This window comes from Phalangium opilio, unplaced genomic scaffold (genome assembly GCF_054372755.1).
Source record: "Phalangium opilio isolate 3A_F unplaced genomic scaffold, DU_Popi_V2 ptg000002l_1, whole genome shotgun sequence".
NCBI lineage: Eukaryota > Metazoa > Arthropoda > Arachnida > Opiliones > Phalangiidae > Phalangium > Phalangium opilio.
In genome coordinates this window covers 10,168,832-10,190,014 of record NW_028324144.1, presented here as the reverse complement: position 1 = coordinate 10,190,014, position 21,183 = coordinate 10,168,832, and the positions used below count along the sequence as shown (strand labels likewise).

The 21,183-nt window shown below is 38.6% G+C and overlaps 3 protein-coding genes across 3 annotated transcripts; all 3 read left to right on the top strand.

The window, feature by feature from the left end:
* The first annotated feature begins 939 nt into the window (after positions 1 to 939).
* On the top strand, positions 940 to 2,355 carry LOC149718758 (uncharacterized). Its single transcript, XM_089861667.1, has one exon. It carries the CDS (start codon positions 940 to 942, stop codon positions 2,353 to 2,355), a length of 1,416 nt encoding a protein of 471 aa, XP_089717793.1.
* Positions 2,356 to 13,095: 10,740 nt separating this feature from the next.
* On the top strand, positions 13,096 to 16,170 carry LOC149718757 (uncharacterized). The gene is made up of 2 exons (XM_089861655.1): positions 13,096 to 15,410; positions 15,498 to 16,170. The coding sequence occupies exons 1-2, from the start codon at positions 13,096 to 13,098 to the stop codon at positions 16,168 to 16,170; spliced, it is 2,988 nt and encodes a 995-aa protein (XP_089717781.1).
* A 73-nt stretch (positions 16,171 to 16,243) lies between these two features.
* LOC149718756 (uncharacterized) lies at positions 16,244 to 18,124 on the top strand. Its single transcript, XM_089861589.1, has 4 exons — positions 16,244 to 16,700; positions 16,789 to 17,287; positions 17,365 to 17,642; positions 17,763 to 18,124. The coding sequence occupies exons 1-4, from the start codon at positions 16,244 to 16,246 to the stop codon at positions 18,122 to 18,124; spliced, it is 1,596 nt and encodes a 531-aa protein (XP_089717715.1).
* The last annotated feature ends 3,059 nt before the right edge of the window (positions 18,125 to 21,183 follow it).

Genomic DNA, 21,183 nt, shown 5'->3' with positions numbered 1-21,183 from the left:
CCTCCCCCTCCTTAGAACAGGTACATTCGGCATGTACGTTAGACATGTTTTCAATAAACCCGCAACACCGAAGAGCTTTAATATTAAAGTCTGCCTAAAACTGAGTTTACTAGTATAATCTGAGGCTATCAGCTAAAAAAGATTACCAAAAGTTGTTTTGTTATGAAAATAAAATTTACAGTGTGCTTTCTCTGTTGCCTACAAGTAAAATGACCACAGAAAGATAAATAAAGACCCCTTGGGAAATTGGAACGTTCCATGGAATTTTTTCGAGACGCTTAGAAAGGATTTTCCCACGAAACGAAACAAGGGCTGGGCAGGTCTAGGCATAACGTTTACAAAAATATCTCATCGAAAAAAATATGAATACACGAAAAAGATGAATACCGAGGAATTCATTGCGGAATTCAATGAATACTATAGGAATTCGCCAGAATTCTTAAAGAATTCGTGCTCATTTTTCTGAATTCAAATGAATTCATGCTAATTTTCGGGAATGCAATTGAATTCATTTAAAAATTTAGGAATACGCTGGAATTCACAAGAATTCAGGAAATCATTTAGGGGAATTTAATAAATTTGCCAAAGATTTTTATGAATTCATAGAGTTAGAGCTGAAATTTCGTAAGATTTCATGAAATTTCTTGGGAATTCACATGAATTCAAAGGGATTTCTTGATTCGTTGGAATTCACTTGAATACATGGAATTTTTCATGGAATTCAGAAGTTTGTTTTGGAATTCACATTGAATTCAGCCAGTGATGTACACCGAATTCGCGAGTTAGAAGCCCCTCGGGCTAGAATGGGATACCCCATTGACAGGAGAAATAGCGGAAGAGTTTGACGCATGGTGCGCGGAACTCTCCCATTTAGTAACAATATCAATCCCACGGTACTATTTCTCGAATGAGCCGGGAAATGAAGAACCGGAAATAGAAATGCATGGTTTCGTTGACGCTAGCCAAAAAGCCTACGCGGCTGTTGTCTATCTTAGGGGTGTTTATGCTAATGGTGAAGTGCACACATCTATGGTGGCAGCAAAAGCGAGGGTGGCGCCCATACAAGCTTTATCATTACCTCGTTTGGAATTAATGGGTGGACTCTTAGGTGCAAGGTTAATGAAAAGTCTAGTTCAAACACTAGGATATTCCCCACGGTTAATTAGAATGTGGACTGATTCCACGATAGTATTACACTGGATTAGGGATAATGCAGCTAGATGGAAACCCTTTGTTTCTAATCGGGTTAAGGAAATTCAAGGAATGATAGATCCCTCTTGTTGGAATCATGTAGCGGGAAGGGAAAACCCAGCTGACTTGCCCTCGCGTGGTGGAAACATGGAAGAATTCGTTAAGTCGGATCTTTGGCTTCACGGGCCAACTTGGCTATCAAAAGACGAGCAAGTGACAGATTTGGTAGAGGTTGACGAAGAAAGCCCAGCAATTAAAGTAGAAAAAAGGGGGAAAGAACAAGTAATTTTAGCAATTCCAGTAAACACGTTACAACCAATAATTAAGCTAGAAAAGTATAGTTCAGCAATGAAAGGGTTTAGGGTGACTGCTTGGGTTTTGCGTTTTGTGGAGAATTTGAAAAGAAAACTAAGAAAAATTACAGAAATTAGTGGCCCTTTATTAACTGATGAGATTAATAATGCTGAGAAATACTGGGTAAAATTAGCGCAAGAAGAACATTTCGCTGAGGAGATAAATAGCTTGAAAGCAGGCATTGGAATTTCCAAAGATTCAAAAATATTGTCATTGTCCCCTACTCTTGATAAGGATGGTCTGTTAAGGTTAGGCGGTCGTCTAGAAGCCGCAAATATTAGTTACGAAGAAAGACATCCTTGGATATTATCACACAAAAACTTGTTAACTGAATTGATTATTATTGATTGTCATGTGAAACTTAAACACGCTGGTGTAGATGATATTTTAGTAGTAATTAGAGAGAAATTTTGGGTTAATAAGCTCAGACGTGCAATTAAGAGCAAAGTGCAAGGGTGCCCAAGGTGCAAAAGATTTCGGGCAAGAGCAACTATAACTGAAACGGCTCCCCTGCTAGAAGCGAGAATAAACCCATCACCTCCATTTTCGGTTTGTGGTATCGACTTTGCCGGTCCACGTTTTACAAAGGATGGACAAAAGTGCTATATCGCGTTATACACCTGTGCGGTAACGCGTGCGGTTCATTTAGAGGTCGTTTCGGACCTGACTACCGAGAAGTTTTTATTATCGTTCCGAAAATTTATTGCGCGCCGCGGAATTACGAGAATCATATACAGCGATAATGCCAAAACTTTCAAAAGAGCAGAAATCGACTTGAATCCAGAATTTAAGACACCCCGAAGTCGCTAATTACTTTGGATCATTAAGAATACAATGGAGGTACATAGCGGACAGAGCGGCTTGGTGGGGAGGGTTTTGGAAGCGGATGGTCCGTTCGGTAAAATCCTCTCTCCGAAAAACCCTTGGAAAGGCCAGATTGACCTACGAAGAGCTGGAAACAATTCTAATTGAAATAGAGGCCACCGTAAATTCGCGCCCTATAAGTTACGTGTACGAAGGGGCAGGAGAACCGGCTCCTTTGACCCCAGCGCATTTTTTGACGGGAAAACGGTTGACGTCACTTCCTTCACGGGTATTCGCGAACGACGAAGTCATGAACGCAACGCGAGAAACCTTGACGAAAAGGTTAAAATATCAACAGACTCTTTTGGACTCTTTCTGGAAAAGATGGAAAACTAATTACTTATTAGACCTGCGGCCCGCGCATCATAGACCCAGTTGCACCCCAAGTGAACCTCTAAAAGTGAATGACGTAGTATTGATAGAAGAAAACAAGACCCCGCGTTTGATGTGGAGAGTAGCGGTTATAGAGGAAACAATGATGGGCAGGGATGGAGTCGTTAGGTCGTGCATGGTTCGCTTACCGAACGGTAATAGGTTACGAAGACCTGTACAGTTGCTCTATCCCCTTGAAATTTAATTTTGAACACTGTTCAAGGTGGGGAGGGTATTAAAAATCAAATTTTTAAGTGTTAATTTTCAAGAGTTAATATTTAGTTTAATTCATAATCAATTAATTAATTAATCCAGGAGCAGATGACAAAGGAGTCTCGGACGCCAGCTTCCATAATGTAGAGGGCAATGGGATCCGCGAACGTCACGGTTATTAACCAAAATCATTATGCCAGTGCCACCACTCGTAGGAAATTTGAGCTTTATTTTCCAACCAATAGCGTGGCTGCAAAGTCTCGAAAGGAGATCTGGGAAATCGCGTCTGGAGCCTCTCTTTAAAAATGCGTATCGTCTGCTTATAATTAGCCTAGGCTTAGCGAGTATTAGAGTTAAAAAATGGATTTCAACGGCTTTTTAATCTTTTTTGGGACTAAAATTCATAATGAAAAACCCAGCGAGTAACGCATGTACACTATTAAAAAACTAAAATGTGTTTCAGTGCCATTTTTTCTAAATTTCTTCTTGAATTAAATGATAGCTACAAGAGGTTGGGAAAAGAAATCACTCACGATCTTTTAAAACCCAAAAAGTAAGAGACAGTGATTTCGTTTCCAACCTCTTGTAGCAGTCAATTAATTCAAAAGAAAAACGGAATATTTTGGCCCCAAAACACATATATAACATTGTGTTTCGGCATCTTTTAAAACCTTGCTTTTATCTTTTGAAAACCCAAACCCAATCATTCCAGTGGGCACAGATTGTTAATTAAGCATTGGCTTACCTGGGTTTCTCAGCTAGTTTGGACTTAATTTGACTATTTAGCAGGTTGAAGTCACAAAATGTAGTCTTATCTTTTATCTTAATACCAACGGTTACAGCTGTTTGAATAAAGTAATTATATTGTGTATATTTATGTCGCGATCGGATAAGACGAACCTCAGTAGCCACCGTTAGTCCGTTATTACAAAAAAAAATTCCCAGCAGACTTTGGTGCCAGATATAGTCCACCAAAAACATTGTCTGCTATAATGTCTGATAGCGCCTCTAGGGCAAACGATACCGCTACAGCTGTGATGTACGCGGGTGCCATTGCCCTCTATATTGTGGAAGCTAGCGTCCGAGACTCCTTTGTCATCTGCTCCTGATTAATCGAGTAATATTTTTTGTAAAATGTTCAATCTAAATATGTAAAACTGTTTTGTTAAATTTATTGTATATAGAACTTTGTGTAAACCCCCTTATTTTTGAGTTCGACATCCTTTTTTTTGTAAAGATATTTGTTTCGGTCAGTGACGCACTAGGTTTTTTTCCATTTACGTTGTTGACGAACTCCTCGCTTGGGTATTTTTTAGAGGCTAACAAACAAGAAAGTGAGAGTATTTTTTGAAAGTAAAAGCGAACAAGAATGATCATTGGCTAAAAAGGTAGAAAGGTCATTGGACAGAATTTGAGCGTTTGAAGCACGCTAATTTCTATAAAAACCGGGCTTGACCAGGTCACAAAAAAGACTCCCTTCAGAACTTTTGAACGAGAAGGTCTATCAGTGCACATAGAGACCACCAGCGGGAGAAAAATACTCAAGGTGCGAGTATAAACGAAAAAATCCTTTATGTGAGACCCAAAGCGCGGGAACAAGTTAACAACAAAAGTTAGTTTTTTTGAAAGGCAAGGTGCGCCACTAAGAAATCTTTAAAACTTTGTAGAAAAGAAACTCAATGTGCGAGTCAAATTTAGCAGTAATTTTTTAAGTGAAAATAAAGTAATTTTTTGGAGATTTTAATTAACAAAAAAACCGCCTTTTCTTATTTGCGAGTAAAAAACGTGCCAACGCGTGAGTAATCTAAATTTCCACCATTAAATCGGCTTTGTGTTTTCAGTCCGCTAACGCGATCGACTACTCAAAATAAATTCAGCTCTCCCAAAAGCTATTTTCGCGTCCGTATGCCACATGGTAACAGTAGTGGCCGGAGTTTTCGCTATCGTTATCGTTAAATTTTAGTTTAAAAGGAACTCGATAGTACCTAAACCCACCAATAGGGGTAACTGGGCTTGATTAGAGATTTAATTTTAATTAAAATTTTTTCAGGTCACTGCCTTCTCTAATACTAGGCCATGATATGTACAACAGAAGCATTTTTTATGTGACATTTTGAATTTGCGCTTAGTAACCGTTAGATGGCTCTTTTCTGAGGCGAATTTTCGCGATGACAAAAGTAAATTCGTACTGCGCAGTCTCGCATGACGTCACGTCTTTCGCTTATGGTGGACCAGGTTGGGAAATAAGGATTTTTTAAACTGGACTAAATAACCTGGTCCACGACCATTGACCAGGGCACATCGTCTGCTAAACTAGAGAAGTGGATAATTAAAATATTGGAGATAATGTCTGTGTCAAACAGCCATGGAAATAACACAGGTTTACAGGTCCAAAACCACTTTATTAATTACTCAGACTAGTTTTTTAATTCAAAAACAGAGGGTCACGAGTCCCAGGGACTTGTTTATTAATTCTTAACTTTGATAAATATTGAAAGGGGACCTGTTTATTATTTCAAGTTTTTCGTCAAATTTCGACTCCTTTCTCATTGCAAGGAGTCTTAATCTTATTTCCTAATTATCTCTACTCCTAGTCGTAGTGTCAGGCTAGTACAAATCAGTTCAGCATTGCCAGACGTACGATAATTATAGTACAATGCGATAATTTTAAGAGTTTTTGGAAGCGTACGATAATTATGACGCTGTACTATATAGTACGCTAAATTCGATAATTCGGCTTCGGCGTACAATAATTGTACGATAATTTAGCGCCGGCGCGAAATCTAACTAATCTGGGCACAAAAGGCTCGCTAGAGGTAGAAAAAGGTGAAATAGAATGAAATTATTCATGTTTCTTCCAAAAGAATAATACACTTAAGCCCAAAGGCAGGATGTGAGAAACGTTTGGAGACGTTATTTGTCTATCACCTTCAGGGCCCTTGTAACGATTTTAGTATAAATTCAAGGTGAATCAGAACACTTGCATAGATTTTACCGCTATTTTGGAGGCTTTCTGTGCGCATGATAATTTTGATTGCAAATCGATAATTTTTAGCTTTGGTACGATAATGTAGTCAAAGATGGATAAATAAATTTTTAAAACAGATTTGGGACCATGTAATTTTATAATTATAAATAATTTTAAAATTAGACCAGCAGTTAAATAAATTGCACAGGGGTAACAGGTCTTGGGGACCAGTTTGAATATTGTTGATGTCGGGGTCACCGGTCCCGAGGACTAGTTGAAAAAAGAACCTTATTTCCATGGCTGGTGTCAAATTCAGCTGCCAAAGAAATCTCCTCCTACCTCTCCTAAGCTCGCTCATTGGGCAATCCAAATCAAACTTAAGGTATTTCATTGGCAGTGGCAGTTTTTGGGAAAAACTTAAGGGCTGTGATGGGTTGAAATTTCCATGCAGACGCCATTGACACGTGTCAAAACATACACCAAATTTAAACTAGTATTTTTCGAACTCGGAAACCGTTCAGCATCATGATCCGGTTTATTGACCGGTTTTTTGCTTTCTTTTTCGAGACGAACTTTGCAGATTACACTTCGTCGTTGCTAACAATTTCCCATAGTTTTGAATTTGCCGCCAGTTTAAAACCTCAGAAAAGCGACATCTAGCGCCATTTGTGAAATCCTAACTGCCACCCCCCTTTTATTCCTATCGCAAGGCCTAGTATTAGAGAAGGCAGTGTTCAGGTCATACCCGGGAATCGAACCCGGGTCGCTGGCGCAGCAGTACGGCTCGCTACCACTGAACCATAGAGACTTAATAGAAACCCCGAGTTTTTTATCATTTATTTTTATCTCCAAAATGTCGGGGTGATGTGGGGTGGGGTACCTCTTAATCTGTGGGGTCGGATACTTTTGAATTTTTATCTGTGGGGTCGGATACTTTTGAATTTTTATCTGTGGGGTCGGATACTTTTGAATTTTTATCTGTGGGGTCGGATACTTTTGAATTTTTATCTGTGGGGTCGGATACTTATGAATTTGTATGTTTGGGGTTTTTATATTAATTTTCTTTAATTTATGTGCTAATTAAATAGATAACGATTTTCCCCGTTTCCTACCGCGCTCCTCATGTGTTTCGTTCTCGTTCGGTAGCTATCGTCATCTATGTTATGTTTCACTGGAACGTTTTGGCGGTTAATTCAAATGTGGGACTTTAGATAGAGCTAACATAGTGTTAAATGAGCGTTATGCGTTTGATCATTTTAGCATTGCTAAAGGTAATTCAAGGGGATAATCACTAAAATGTGTAATCACCATAACTAAACTTTCTCTTTCAAAAGTTTGTGGGCATAAGTCCTTATTAGAAATTTATAAGATGCGATAAGTGTGCATCGGCATAAGTCTATGTTGTAAACTCATCGAGGGGATTATCACTAAAAACTATCTGTTCTTCGATTCGCCGGAATATTAGAATTACAGCATAAGTAAATTTATATGTTTATAATTTAATCACTGTTTAGAGTAGGGAATCTAGGGGCTATTAACTCTGATTTTATGCACGGTAAATCAATTAAGCATAGAAAAAGATAGCGCTATTCACTCATTAGGGTAAGGTATAGAGGGGTTATCCACTCATTAGGGTAGGGTATAGAGGGGCTATTCACTCGTACGATATGGCTACTATTACGAGCCCTTGTGCCGTCTTGTTCATAATATAACAAGTTGGGAAAACAAAATCGGAACCTACGAAATCTGTCTATACCCGTGCCTACCTTGAAGCGAGAATATTTTTTTAACCGTTTCAGTTCGAGGTGTTTTCACGTTTGGTATTATTATTTTGATAATCTTACAAGAATGACCAACCTTACTTATATTTTATTTAGGTTTCTATGTAGTTCTTCCTCCTGGGGTTCAGGAAGCCACTGCATTATTGTACATGGGTGATTAATGGGTCTATTTGTAAATAATTTACTAGGTTAAATAAGGACAACCCCCATTACAGCCAACGGATGACGTCACAATATTAAATTACAAACCTCAAATACTGGTTGGAAATAAATTCGCTTTGAACTTAAGATTTTATTGTATGCAAATGAGAAGGTACCTAAGGAATATTGGGAAATATGCCTCAATGAAACAAAATGCTTTAAAACAGTCCTACGATTACCCCTAAAACTTAGGCCTCAAATTACAACCTCTAATCTGTTTGGTAAACACCTCAACGAAAATGATCTATGTGTCTACCATCGTGGTGGAGGCACTCTTCAAGACGACTGTCCATGACGTCTTGCAATACATTTGCAAGCACTAAACTCATGACGCAGGAAGTCCAGGTAAATGTCTCCAGTAATGATGTGGTAACCAGATGGAATAGGCTGGCATATTTCTAAGACACGAGACTAACTACTGTATTACGAGCTTAGCCGCTACACTACAGTTGTTGTATCTCTAAAGGGACCGGCAATACCTCAACGGTGAGTGTGCAATGATTCCCGGTTTGAGCAGGTCATGATGTTTATTGTGGTCAAAGTAGCTTTAACGTTCGAAAAGCGGGAGTGCTTTATGCCGAACGCTTTCCACACCGTCGACATCCGGGGTGAAGTACCTTTACCGACATTAGCGTCAACCTTAGTGATTTCGGTAGTTTCGTCGTGCAAGAACGTGAATATAAATGAGATCGTATAGACGGTAATGATGATAGAGAAGTGGACATCCTAGCTGGTTTTGAAGCCAATGCCCTTACTAGTAGTAGAGCTGTTAAACGATAAGTGGTTCTAAGCCATTCTACAGCTTTTGCCATTTTACAGAGGCATAACTACGGCGGCGCTATCAGTAGTATCAGGAGTTCATAATAACCAGGAAGTATGAAACTGGCCATAGAGCTAATGGTTAAAATCAAGAACAACAAGATTCAGTTGTTGCGCATAGAAAGGATTAGCGGGTTTATGGACATATAACCTTACAGTATATCGTAGTGGTATCTATGCTCCTTGGTTTTCTTTCCAAAACTTCCGTTGGCTGGGATCTCAATCGAAAAGAAAAATGGCGATATGGTGGACGTAGAAACACGTTGCAATTCTTATATTAAAGATACACTCTAAGAAATGGAAGTGTTAAAAACGTGTTAAAACGGTGTAAACACCGTAAAAACACCCAAAAGAGAGTTTTATTACCTTGAGTTTTTAGGGGCCAATTTAAAGTGTAAATTCGGTGTAAAATAACACTATTAAAACACCGTTCGAAATTAAACATGAACAAATTGGGAAAACCAAAATATTACCTCTCCGAGTCAAGAGGTCTACTACTACAAAGTTATTTACCTAGACATAAAATTACTTCTCTATTTGAAGTTAAAATTTATGAATTATTGAAGCGGTATTCCAAGCATTGCGAATATACAGTAAAGCAGACGACATTTTACATCCAATAAATATAAATCTTGGACACACGGAAATCAGTCAAAGGGGAAAAGAACAGGAAGTGAAGTATATAATTTTTCGAGATATATAACCTTTATGTGTTTGTAAAAGCGGAATTGTCTACGCTTTAGCAGTTTACCCTATATTCTCATAGCTACATTCACAACTGGTTTGCAGTATAAATACTACTGTCTCGTTTCACCTCAACGATATTCTTAGTTTGCCAACATGGGTGTTAACGTTAAAAATCACCAATACTTACTTGTGGTAAGACGCGTTGAAAGTCAATGCTCTCCATCACAACAATGAAAACTTCGAAGCTATAACCCGATAACGATTAGACCTTTTACTGACCTAATGGCAACCATGATGCTTTCTTCTATTATAAAATCTAAACCTGATTATTTAAGCGTGTAATTAACTTACGGCTCACTCTGAACCGTTAATGTCCCTTCATTTCAGACACGAAAATCAAAACCCAAAGTTTACTTCACCTCTGGTCTCAATTATTTACTCTTTGGATCACTAAGCCTATTGCGGAAAATACTTGATATACCCGACGGAGTCTAGGTATTAGCTTTCTCCATGAAATCACTAAACCAAGGATTTTTCTATATACAGATATAGTATAGCTTAAGTAATATATAAACAGCCATTTCAAGTAATAATATTAAAAAATATCCTTGGAATATCAAAAAGAAACAGAGCTTTAAAGCTACAAAAGTACTAAATGCATCGTAATTACGAAAAATATTTCCACATATTCACTTTATATAATGGAAAAAGTGAATATTAAGGTTCTGCAGTATTTCTTTACACATCAAAACGAAAATAACTGCTAACGCAGCGCACTAGTGTAACATCGGACGGACACACACAGACAAAAACATAGACTGCTTTTGAACTCTTTCCTTATTAATTTTGATTTGAGAAACAAGATTATCTTAAATAATAAAATAAATATAATTCATATAAAATATTTTCTTCGTTAGTTATTCGCCTTATTGAACGTTACATCGTTTTAAAAAAGAACAATTAAACATTCTTGAGAGACTTGACTAATATTGACGTTTGAATTGAAGGATACGACTGTTTTTTCGCCTTACTCAAATAGGTAGTATATAATGGTTTCGAATCGCAGCTATGGATAAGAACAGCGCAATTGCGTGAACCTTTGGTGGAAGCCCCACCTTAGGGAGGCCAGACGTTTCTCGTAACCCTGGCCGATCGCCGCGTATGTGTTAACCTCAAGGATGATGATGGAGTAGAAGCCAGGTGTCCAGGTGGGATGGACAAAGATTAGATGATGGTGGTGTGACTGGTGTCCATGTGAGATGGACAAAAACCAGAAGATGGTGGTGTGACTGGTGTCCATGTGATATGGACAAGGACCATAATTGGTGGTGTGTGGAAGCCAGTGTGTACAGACTGGTGTCCAAGTGGGATGGACAAATGGCCTGAGGATAGTGGTGGTAGATAGGCAATAGATAATAGCCATTGTAAGTGGAAAACAATTTTCCAAATTTCCGGGAACTGTAAATGCGGTCCGGAATTTGGGAAAACGTTTGCTCCGATTTGAAAACTGCGAACGCGGTCCCCTGGGGTAAGTCAATAACAACAGACTGACACAGAGACACACAAACAGACAGACAGACAGACACGTCGAAATTAGAACCTCTCCGTGACATACGTCACTCGGAGAGGTAAAAATTATAATACTGCGGGTTTCTTAAATAAGGTCTTTCATTTTCATTAATGTTTTAATATTAAAGTCAATACAAACAGTAAAAAATTATTGAAAAACGTAATTGTTATTCCTTTTTTAAAGATGATATTCATGAAAGAAAACAGTTTTATCCTTTAAATAAAATTAACAAAGAAATTGGTAATCTGGTGGTGTTGTACCTTCATAAAACTATGCTAAACGTGTTAGGCGACACTCTTACAGGTGTTAAGCGATACTCTTAAAAAACGAGACTAGGTTAGATACTGGCCTCACAGTAGGGCCAGCTTGAGAAGCCAAAGTGGGGCACTTGCTTTTGTGACATGTTTTATCATTATTTTGAGAAAAATTAGAGTACTAAATGGATTTTGTTTTGTAAAATCTGTAGTGCAAATTAGATTAAACGCGTTTCTGGTGCTCGAAAAACTCTTAGTGAAAAGGGATTATTAAATTTAACAAGAACGTCTATATCTACTGCTTGAATATTATAGCCTCCAAAACTAATTTATTACCCTATGCATTTGTACAAATTAAAAACTTTCTGCCTTTTTCAGAAGTTTATAAACCCGTAAAAATGACTATATATGCAACAAACCCTCGCTTAAAGAGGTCTGCATGTGAGAACTTTCCTCCCTATAGGTGATGAAGTTCTCTCAAGATGGAACCCTGTTATAAATATAGAGTTAATTGCTAATAATACTGCGGAATGGCGGATAATCAAAATTTAATTAAACAGGAAAACCATACTCGATATTTGAGTTATGCCTCATGAGTGGTCAAAATGTAGCTACTATAGTGTTTTTTACGTCATCGGTTTTGCTCTTAAGTCTAGGAAAAGTAGTAGAATTTCTACTACTATCCTACCAAATAATCTCCCACTCTTAAAGGTGTTACGCGACACTCTTAATGGTGTGAAGCGACACTCTGAAAGGTGCTATGCCGCACCCTTTAAGGAGTTGCACAACACTAATATGAGAGTAAAAATACACTTTCAGTGCGATATAAGAGTTAAAAAGGTGTTAAACTGCACCTCTGTTGCACAATTTTATACTTATCTTTGCCACCAATTGCTCAAAAAAGTGTTATTAAACCCTTTCAGGGGTGTAAATGAACACCTGTAACGGTGTCAAATTTGGACCCATATAAACTACTTTTAAAGGTGTTAAAGCACACCCCATTTTCTTAGAGTGTAAGTGTGATTAAATCCCTTCAGGGGTGTAAATGTACACCTGTAACGGTGTCAAATTTGGACCCATATAAAGTACTTATAAAGGTGTTAAATCACTCTCCAATTTCTTAGAGTGTAGAAGTACTGGACGATATAACATCGCTGTGCATCAGCATTTGTTGAAACCAAAATCTAGTTGTTAACCAAAATCTAGCTATATTTTAATTGACGAAAAAATAAGTCTTATTTTTGTATTTTTTAATTTTGAAATAATCTTGTGAGAGTTTTAATTTAATCTGTAAGCGAACTTATTACAAAAAAACAGTATAACTCTAAAAAGTGTTTATGTCTACTAAAGCTTAAAATCTCTTTTAAATTTTTTGCCATATAAGGAAATATTGTGATTTTTCTCTCTCCACCTTTTTTATTATTTGGCCAATAGACATTTTTTTTGAGCTCTTAATTGTTTACCTCTTGAAACGATTATCATGCAATTTTCAGTCGCAATATTTTATTCAACCTAGTAAGTTAGGGATTCGTCTGCGAGTCGGCTTTATGGATTAAATATCTAAATTGTAACTCAGACTTTTAACTATTATTAAAGACATTGTTTTTGTTTTCCTAACTAAAGTCGTTTCTTGGTTATGTTATCCTCATTTTAAATCCGCGCGTGTCGAACGAACATTCTCAAAGTTCTATCTAAAAACTTTCGGACTTTTTTCAGTCGGGTTCGAAAGCAATTTAAGCTCTCCCAATACGAGTGACTAAACTTTCGCGCAACATTTTGGTACCGAAACCCGGGAGGATACGCCGATTTAACCTTAATACCATGGAGGGTCAACAACTACTACAAGATCCGGACTTCGCCGCCAGGGAACTTGCAAAAGCAATTAGAAAACGTAAGCCATTGCGAGCTTCAGTTACGAAGACTATTTCTGCGCTTCAGAAAGAAATAGATGGTGGAAACCCTTATCTCGATTACCTTCATAATGGCATACTACTTCTCATCGATAAGGAGGAGAAACTGAACTCACTAAACGCTATCGTGGAGCGTCTCATCGATAACCCTGAGGAAGAGGAAAGGGAGTTCGAGACCTGTATCAAATACAATGACGAAATCATCGAGGTTCGTGGAGCTGCTCAGCGTCTACACGATCGTCTTAAACAACACGGAACTTCTTTAGTACGAGAAAATCCAGCTGGATCCATGACATCAACGCTAATCAATCCTGGTATCCCACCGATAGATGGACTTTTGCTTCAACCTAATCCACAAGATGAAAACCGTTCACAAGTTGGAAGTACGGGAGGTGTGTCGGCCTCGCGAGAACTTTATGTGAGACTTCCAAAGTGTGAAATGCAACGTTTCAACGGGGATATATCCGAGTGGCTCAACTTTTGGACACAATTTTGCAACGGCGTACAAAACAGAACTGATCTACGGAAGTCAGATAAGTTTACCTATTTGAAGTCTTATTTAGAGGGAGAAGCCGCTTTGGCTATAAAGGGATTAGCAGCTACTGATTCCAATTATGATTACGCTATTACTCTTATAAAAGAACGTTTTGGGGATACTGAAAAAATTGCTAGTACTCACATGAATATCTTGACTAATTTAAATCCTGTTAAAAAAGCGAGTGACATTGATTCTTTAAAACAATTGTATTCTACTTGCGAAGTGCAGATAAGAAGTTTGCAGTCTTTAGGTGTATTTTCTGACTCTTACAGTATTCTCTTGTGCCATGTTTTAACAAAATTGCTCCCGTTAGAGTTAACTATTGAATTTAACGGAAAATATGATAGCCTAACTTACAAAGTTGAGGATTTGTTAACTTTCCTTCGAAAAGAAATTGCATGTCGCGAAAAAGCGTATAGTTTTAAGCCTATTGAAACCGAGCGCAAGCCTAGCACGCATAAGACAAACAACATTCGTAATAATAGACAGTCATTACCCACTGCTTCGTCTTTAAACCTATCAACTAGCGGTGTTTACGTGAAAACCTGTTTTTATTGTGATAAGCCTTCGCACAAAACCTCAGAGTGCACAGACTTAACACTCGTTGAACGTAAACAAGCTGTGACATCGAAAAAACGATGTTTCATATGTCTCCGAAAGCATTTCGTAAAGAAATGCGACAGTAAGAACAAATCTTGCAAACAATGTGGTAAACAACATCATATAACGCTTTGCGACGATTTGGAAAGAAAAAGTAACGCCTCTGTATCTAACGAAGGGATAGTCAACTGTCACGTGGGTACAAACGGGAGTAAAAGAAATGGAACCGTGCTTTTGCAGATGGCCCAAGCCTTTGTAAGAAGTCCCGCTGGGGGAAATTCGATTACAATACGTTGTCTCCTCGACAACGGAAGTCAGGTGACTGTCATAAAGGAAAGCGTCTCTAGAAAACTCGATCTTCCCGTAGTTAGAGAAGAAGGACTTAATATTTTCTCCTTCGAAGGTGAAAAGCCCATAAAGACCGTTAGAAAAAGAGTTCGTCTTGAACTACAAAACGTACGAGATCCCTCAAAAACTGTAATTATCGAAGCCCTTGAATCTAAAGAAATCAGCGGAGCCGCGTTCTCTGTACCGAGCTCCGAGGTGGTCTTCGAGATGAATAAGAGGGGTCTAGCACTTGCTGACACCCCTGTAGAGACTAATAGCAGGAATCAAGATCACACGATTGATCTTTTGATTGGCTCCGACGAGTACTGGAGTATCGTCCTTGGTGGCTTCGAACGACTCAGACGAAAGCTAGTTGCAGCTGAAACGATTCTTGGTTGGACGGTACACGACCCATCATCTGTAACTACTGCATCAATTGGAGTAAATACAGTTGCAATCTTCGCCGCGCCTTTTCTCTTTACGGAGGAAGATCTCACTTCCAATCAACTTCGCGCCTTCTGGGAGTTGGAGTCCATCGGAATAGTCGACTCACAATCTACATCTAAAAGTCACAGCGCAGCACTAGCCTCTTTTGAACAATCTCTCTCGTTTAAGGAAGGACGCTATGAAACCATGCTAACCTGGAAGCCCAACAAGGAAGATCTTGGAGATAATCTTGCCATAGCTACGAGAAGAACGCTCAACCTGCTTGAAAAACTACGCAAAGACCCGATATTATTCGCTAATTACAACGAAGTTATGCGAGAACAACTCGATTCTGGAGTAATAGAAGAAGTAGATTCAAAGGAACTTTAAACTCGAAACCTAGTATACTATCTCCATCATAGAGGCGTACACCGAGAATCTAGTGAAACAACAAAGTTACGCGTGGTCTTTGACGGGTCGTCCCACGCCACGGGGAAACCGTCACTGAACGATTGCTTGGACCCTGGTCCAAACTTAAATCCGGACATTTTTGACATTGCTATTCGATTTCGAGAAGGAGAAGTTGCGTTTACTGGCGATGTTCAAAAGGCGTTTTTACAAATAGCTATTAACAAGAATGACCGAGACGTCCTGCGTTTTTTGTGGATTGATGCAAAGAATCCAAACCCAAACTCTAAACTGAAGGTCTATCGCATTACTCTTGTACCATTTGGCATCACGTGTAGCCCCTTCTTGTTGGCAGCTGTGATAAACCATCATTTCGAAAAGTACCGATCACAAGAGCCCAAGGTCTGTGACTCTGTAGACAAGGGACGTTATGTAGATGACCTAGCCTGCAGTCACCGAAGCGCTAAAGAAGCTTATCATATTTCTACTAAGGCCGCAGATCACTTATTAGAAGCTGGAATGAAACTTCAAAAATTCAAGGCTAATTGCCAAGAATTACGCCAACTTTGGATCAAAAATAAATACGCTGAAGATGACCTATCCAATCATTCTACGACTAAAGTCTTGGGAATATCCTGGAACACAGAGTCGGACTGTCTCTTCTTTGAAAGTCGAAAGCCTGCTTGAGTTCTTAATGCACAGACTAAACACCAAGCGATGGGTACTCAAGGCCGTCGCACGCATTTATGACCATCTGGGAATGCTGGCACCTTTTACAGTGCGAGCTAAGTTTCTATTTCAAGCGCTTTGGCAAAGGGGTTTACCTTGGGACGAAGAGTTGTCCGATGATTTAAAAGCAACATTCGACAGCTGGACTTCTGAATTAAGAAAAATCAGAAACCTGTCAATACCACGTTATTACTACATAGAAGCTGGAACTAAATTCCACGAAAACATTAAATCCAACGAGCTACACGTATTCGTTGACGCAAGCGAAAAAGCGTACGCGACCTGCGCTTATCTTCGATTCGAAACCGTACTAGTCACCGCAAAGACCAGAATTGCGCCATTGAAGAAGATTACGCTTCCTCGGTTGGAGTTAATGGGAGCAACCATAGGAGCTAGACTAGCTAAGCATTTACTCGATACTATATCAACCAAACCCACTGAATTAAAAATGTGGACCGATTCTACAATCGTTCTTCAATGGATCAGAGGTTCAGTCACGCAATGGAAACCTTTTGTTTCTAACAGGGTCCGAGAAATTCAAACCTTGACCAATCCCGAAGTGTGGGGCCATTGTAGGACCAAAGACAATCCCGCGGATCTACCCACAAGGGGAAAGACAGTATCAGAGTTGGAAAACAGTAGTCTGTGGTGGAACGGTCCTGTATGGCTCGGAAAATCCAAAGAGATGCACCCACGGCAGAGCCAAGGTTCAAAAGAAAACTGAATCGGACGAAGAGTTACGCAGTTCCTTTCGATCCGTAACACAATCAATTTGCACCGTCGAACCCTCTACTGAACCACCACTCAATCATGAAAATTACAGTAGACTTAGAAAGGTCTATCGCGTAACAGCTTGGATATTCCGTCTAAAGGACAACCTAAGAAAACCTAAAGTCGACCGAAAGTTGAACGATCTTTCCGTAGAAGAAATGACTAGAGCAGAAAAATTTTGGATGCGGTTGGCCCAAAAGGAGAGCTTTCCTTCCGAGATTGAAAGTTTGAAAACTGGACAAAAGATAGCCTCAGATTCGAAGATCTTCATGCTGCAACCTTTTCTGGATGACGATCGTCTGATGTGCGAAGGGGGACGTCTAACGTCAAAGTCCCTTTCATATAGAGAGCGCCATCCCTGATATTGTCTCCCAAACATAGGCTTGCCCATCTAATCGCCGACTATCATCATGGTCGTCTAATGCACGCTGGTTTAAACGACACACTCATACAAGTGAGAGAACAATTCTGGATTCTAAGCGGAAGAAAACTTGTAACCAAAGTAGTGCATCATTGCCACCTATGCAAAAGATTTCGAGCGGAACCCGGTGAAGCGGAAATGGCACCTTTGCCAGACTTCCGGACCACAGCCGCACCCCCATTTGAGAAATGTGGCCTCGATTTTGCAGGACCACTCTACGCCAAAAATGGGAACAAATGTTATATCGCACTATTTACTTGCGCTGTAACACGAGCAGTCCACCTTGAACTTGTGTCAGACATGACTACTGAAGCATTTCTACTTGCTTTCAGACGTTTCATCGCTCGTCGCTGAATAGTTAAGGAAATCTATTCCGACAATGCCAAAACTTTCAAGCGAGCGGACCTGGACATAAAAGATCTCTTGAAAAATGTTGCTAAGTCTGAAGTCACTAAATACCTAGGAGAATTAAACATCTCCTGGAATTACATTGTGGACCGCGCTCCTTGGTGGGGAGGTTTTTGGGAGAGACTAGTTCGCTCGGTTAAGATCTGCTTAAGAAAGGCCCTTGGTCAATCTCGTCTCAAGGAAGAAGAAATTGCAACAGTTTTGGCAGAATCGGAGGCCATCATCAATTCTAGGCCCATAACCTTTGTTTATCAGGATGTTGGTGAACCTACACCGTTAACCCCTGCGCATTTTTGGTTGGGGAAAGATTAACAACATTGCCCTCAAGAACTTTTCCTCAAAGTCAAGTCGTTCCTGCAGAAAGGAAAGAATTAACTAATCGACTCAAGTACCGTCAACGACTGATAGACAACTTCTGGTACCGCTGGAAAAATGACTATTTATTGGAGCTGCGTTCGGCTCATCATAACATTAAGAGGACCCTACAAAAGAACTTAAAAAGGATGACGTGGTTCTCATCTCTGAACCTAAACTACCGCGACTGTGCTGGAAGATGGCAGTTGTGGAAGAAGCTTATCGCGGACGAGATGATAAGGTCAGATCGTGTATGCTTAGGCTTGCGAACGGATCTAAATTGAAATGACCTATCCCCCTAATCTATAATCTAGAGATAAACGAATAAGTCTGATCTGGTTAAAATCTTTCTTGAACACTTAATGTTCAAGGGGGGGAGCTTATGTTGAAACCAAAATCTAGTTATATTTTAATTGACGAAAAAATAAGTCTTATTTTTGTATTTTTTAATTTTGAAATAATCTTGTGAGAGTTTTAATTTAATCTGTAAGCGAACTTATTACAAAAAAACAGTATAACTCTAAAAAATGTTTTTGTCTACTAAAGCTTAAAAACTCTTTTAAATTTTTTGCCATATAAGGAAATATTGTGATTTTTCTCTCTCTACCTTTTTTATTATTTGGCCAATAGACATTTTTTTGAGCTCTTAATTGTTTACCTCTTGAAACGATTATCATGAAATTTTCAGTCGCAATATTTTATTCAACCTAGTAAGTTAGGGATTCGTCTGCGAGTCGGCTTTATGGATAAATATCTAAATTGTAACTCAGACTTTTAACTATTATTAAAGACATTGTTTTTGTTTTCCTAACTAAAGTCGTTTCTTGGTTATGTTATCCTCATTTTAAATCCGCGCGTGTCGAACGAACATTCTCAAAGTTCTATCTAAAAACTTTCGGACTTTTTTCAGTCGGGTTCGAAAGCAATTTAAGCTCTCCCAATACGAGTGACTAAACTTTCGCGCAACAACATTGTCTCCCAGTACTGAAGGTAATAGGGTATATGCGGAACGCAGCGGCGAACTTGTGAACTAAACCAGAGGAATGATTTTGGCGCGAAAGAAATTTTTTATAAGCGGGGCAAGCAAACGGAAGTAAGTGGTAACCAATGAGGAAAGGTTTGAGAGAAGAGCGCGGAAGGAAACAAGTTGCTCTATACATAGTGTTGGGTTGTGAATATAATAGTAGAAGTCCACTACTCCACTTTATTTTTCCGATTTTAAAAAATAATTGGCGGCCTATAGGTATTTCGCGCAATTTTTAAACGCTTGTGTTGAAAAAGAAATTAGTATGAATTCAAATGATCAAAATAGCCTTCATCATGCTAGAATATTTTTAATGCATCCCTACTACTGCACTGAGCTTCCACCGATTTAAAGGTTTTTAGTGGGGATAGTTGGACCGATTTATTACTAATTAAAGTTTATGTGCGTCGACATAGAAATTTGTTTACTTTTTTAAGTCTGACAAATTTTTTCAATGCTTTAACGTTTTCCGTTTGCGAAAGATGCTGGTCAATATTTTTTCAGTTTTACAAAACGTTTTAGTCGATTACGGTTAAGTGCTTTTATTATCACATAGATCGTGTTCAAAGTGTCTTTCATTTGGGCATGTGACCAGTGGCGCCGCCAGGGGCTAGGCTGGGAAGGCTACAGCCTACCCGTTAATTTCAGAGGGGCCCCGAAATTAGGTTCTCATAATATTAAAATACCATTATTACAATATTTTGATCTAGGCCTGCAAGGCAATTTACTTTAGACAAAATTTGCCAAGGATGATGAACCTTTTGGCATCTGATTTTTACAATATTCTACAAAATGGGTTAACACTTTCGTGTTAAAAGGTTTAGATTAGCAAGAAAGGTTATCTCGCTTTTTGATTTTTAGCCACATAGTACGACGAGGCTCTTAGTTTGACCTGCCCTGTGGTCATTCTCGTAGTAGTAGTAGTAGTAGTGTAAAATTTTTGGGTTCGACATTGAAGGGGGCAGTGAATGAAAGAGGATTTTATTTTTAATTCAAATAAACAAGGTTAATTTATTGTTAAGTGCTCAAGACGCCCACACTATTTGTAAACGGCCCAAAGTGTTGGGTTACGGTTGAATTCAAAGTTCAGAAAACTCAAATAATAACAAAATTTATCCTGCACTTAAATTTCTTGATTCTGCTGACTTAAATTTGAACTACACACAAAACATTCATTAAAAATCCATTACTATCTCAACAATTTACTGGAACATGTTTATTTACCCTAATTTAAACGTAAATTGGTTTTTTCAAGCATCACTTCACAATAATAACTAAGGATATTTTATGGATTATGGCTTATTTCACCTTTCCCTTATATTGAAATCGTTATTATCGGATAGAGGTTAGCAATGAACACTTTCGTTAAGTGCAGTCTGTTGAGACTATTTACCACTTTACCTAAGGTGCGGGAGTTCGGTCGAATGGGACCTCCCAACTTTAGTTTCGGTCTGTGACAAATTTGAACCCATTAAAACCCCTTTTAAATGTGTTAAAACACACTCCATATGTTGAGTGTGTACAGTAAAAAATTGTATATAGCACCTTTTTTGAGAGTAGCGTGGTGTGGTAAAGATGTCAAACTGAAATAAAATCACGCTATCCTACAATATTTCACGCCTTTACTGCACTATATCCTACTTCAGAAACTCAAATTCACGCCATTTGAAGAATATAGAAGAACATGCAAACACTTTAAGAACATCTTTACAAATTTTGTTTTTAAAAGGTAAGAAATGGCTTCATAAGGTGTAATAAATGTGTCGGTGGGCTATATTTTAAAGAACTACATCGATTGAAAAAATTCTATCACATCCCGAGGAACGGAACGAATACTTGATCTTAAAAGTATGAACTAACAGCAAAAAAAAAAAAAATATGGCAACAAAATTTCCTCTACAAATTTTCCCCGAGGATATGAACAAATGTTTGAACTTTCTAAAGGTATAGATTGACTGTAAATAATAAAGATGGAAAATACATTTCCTAAACA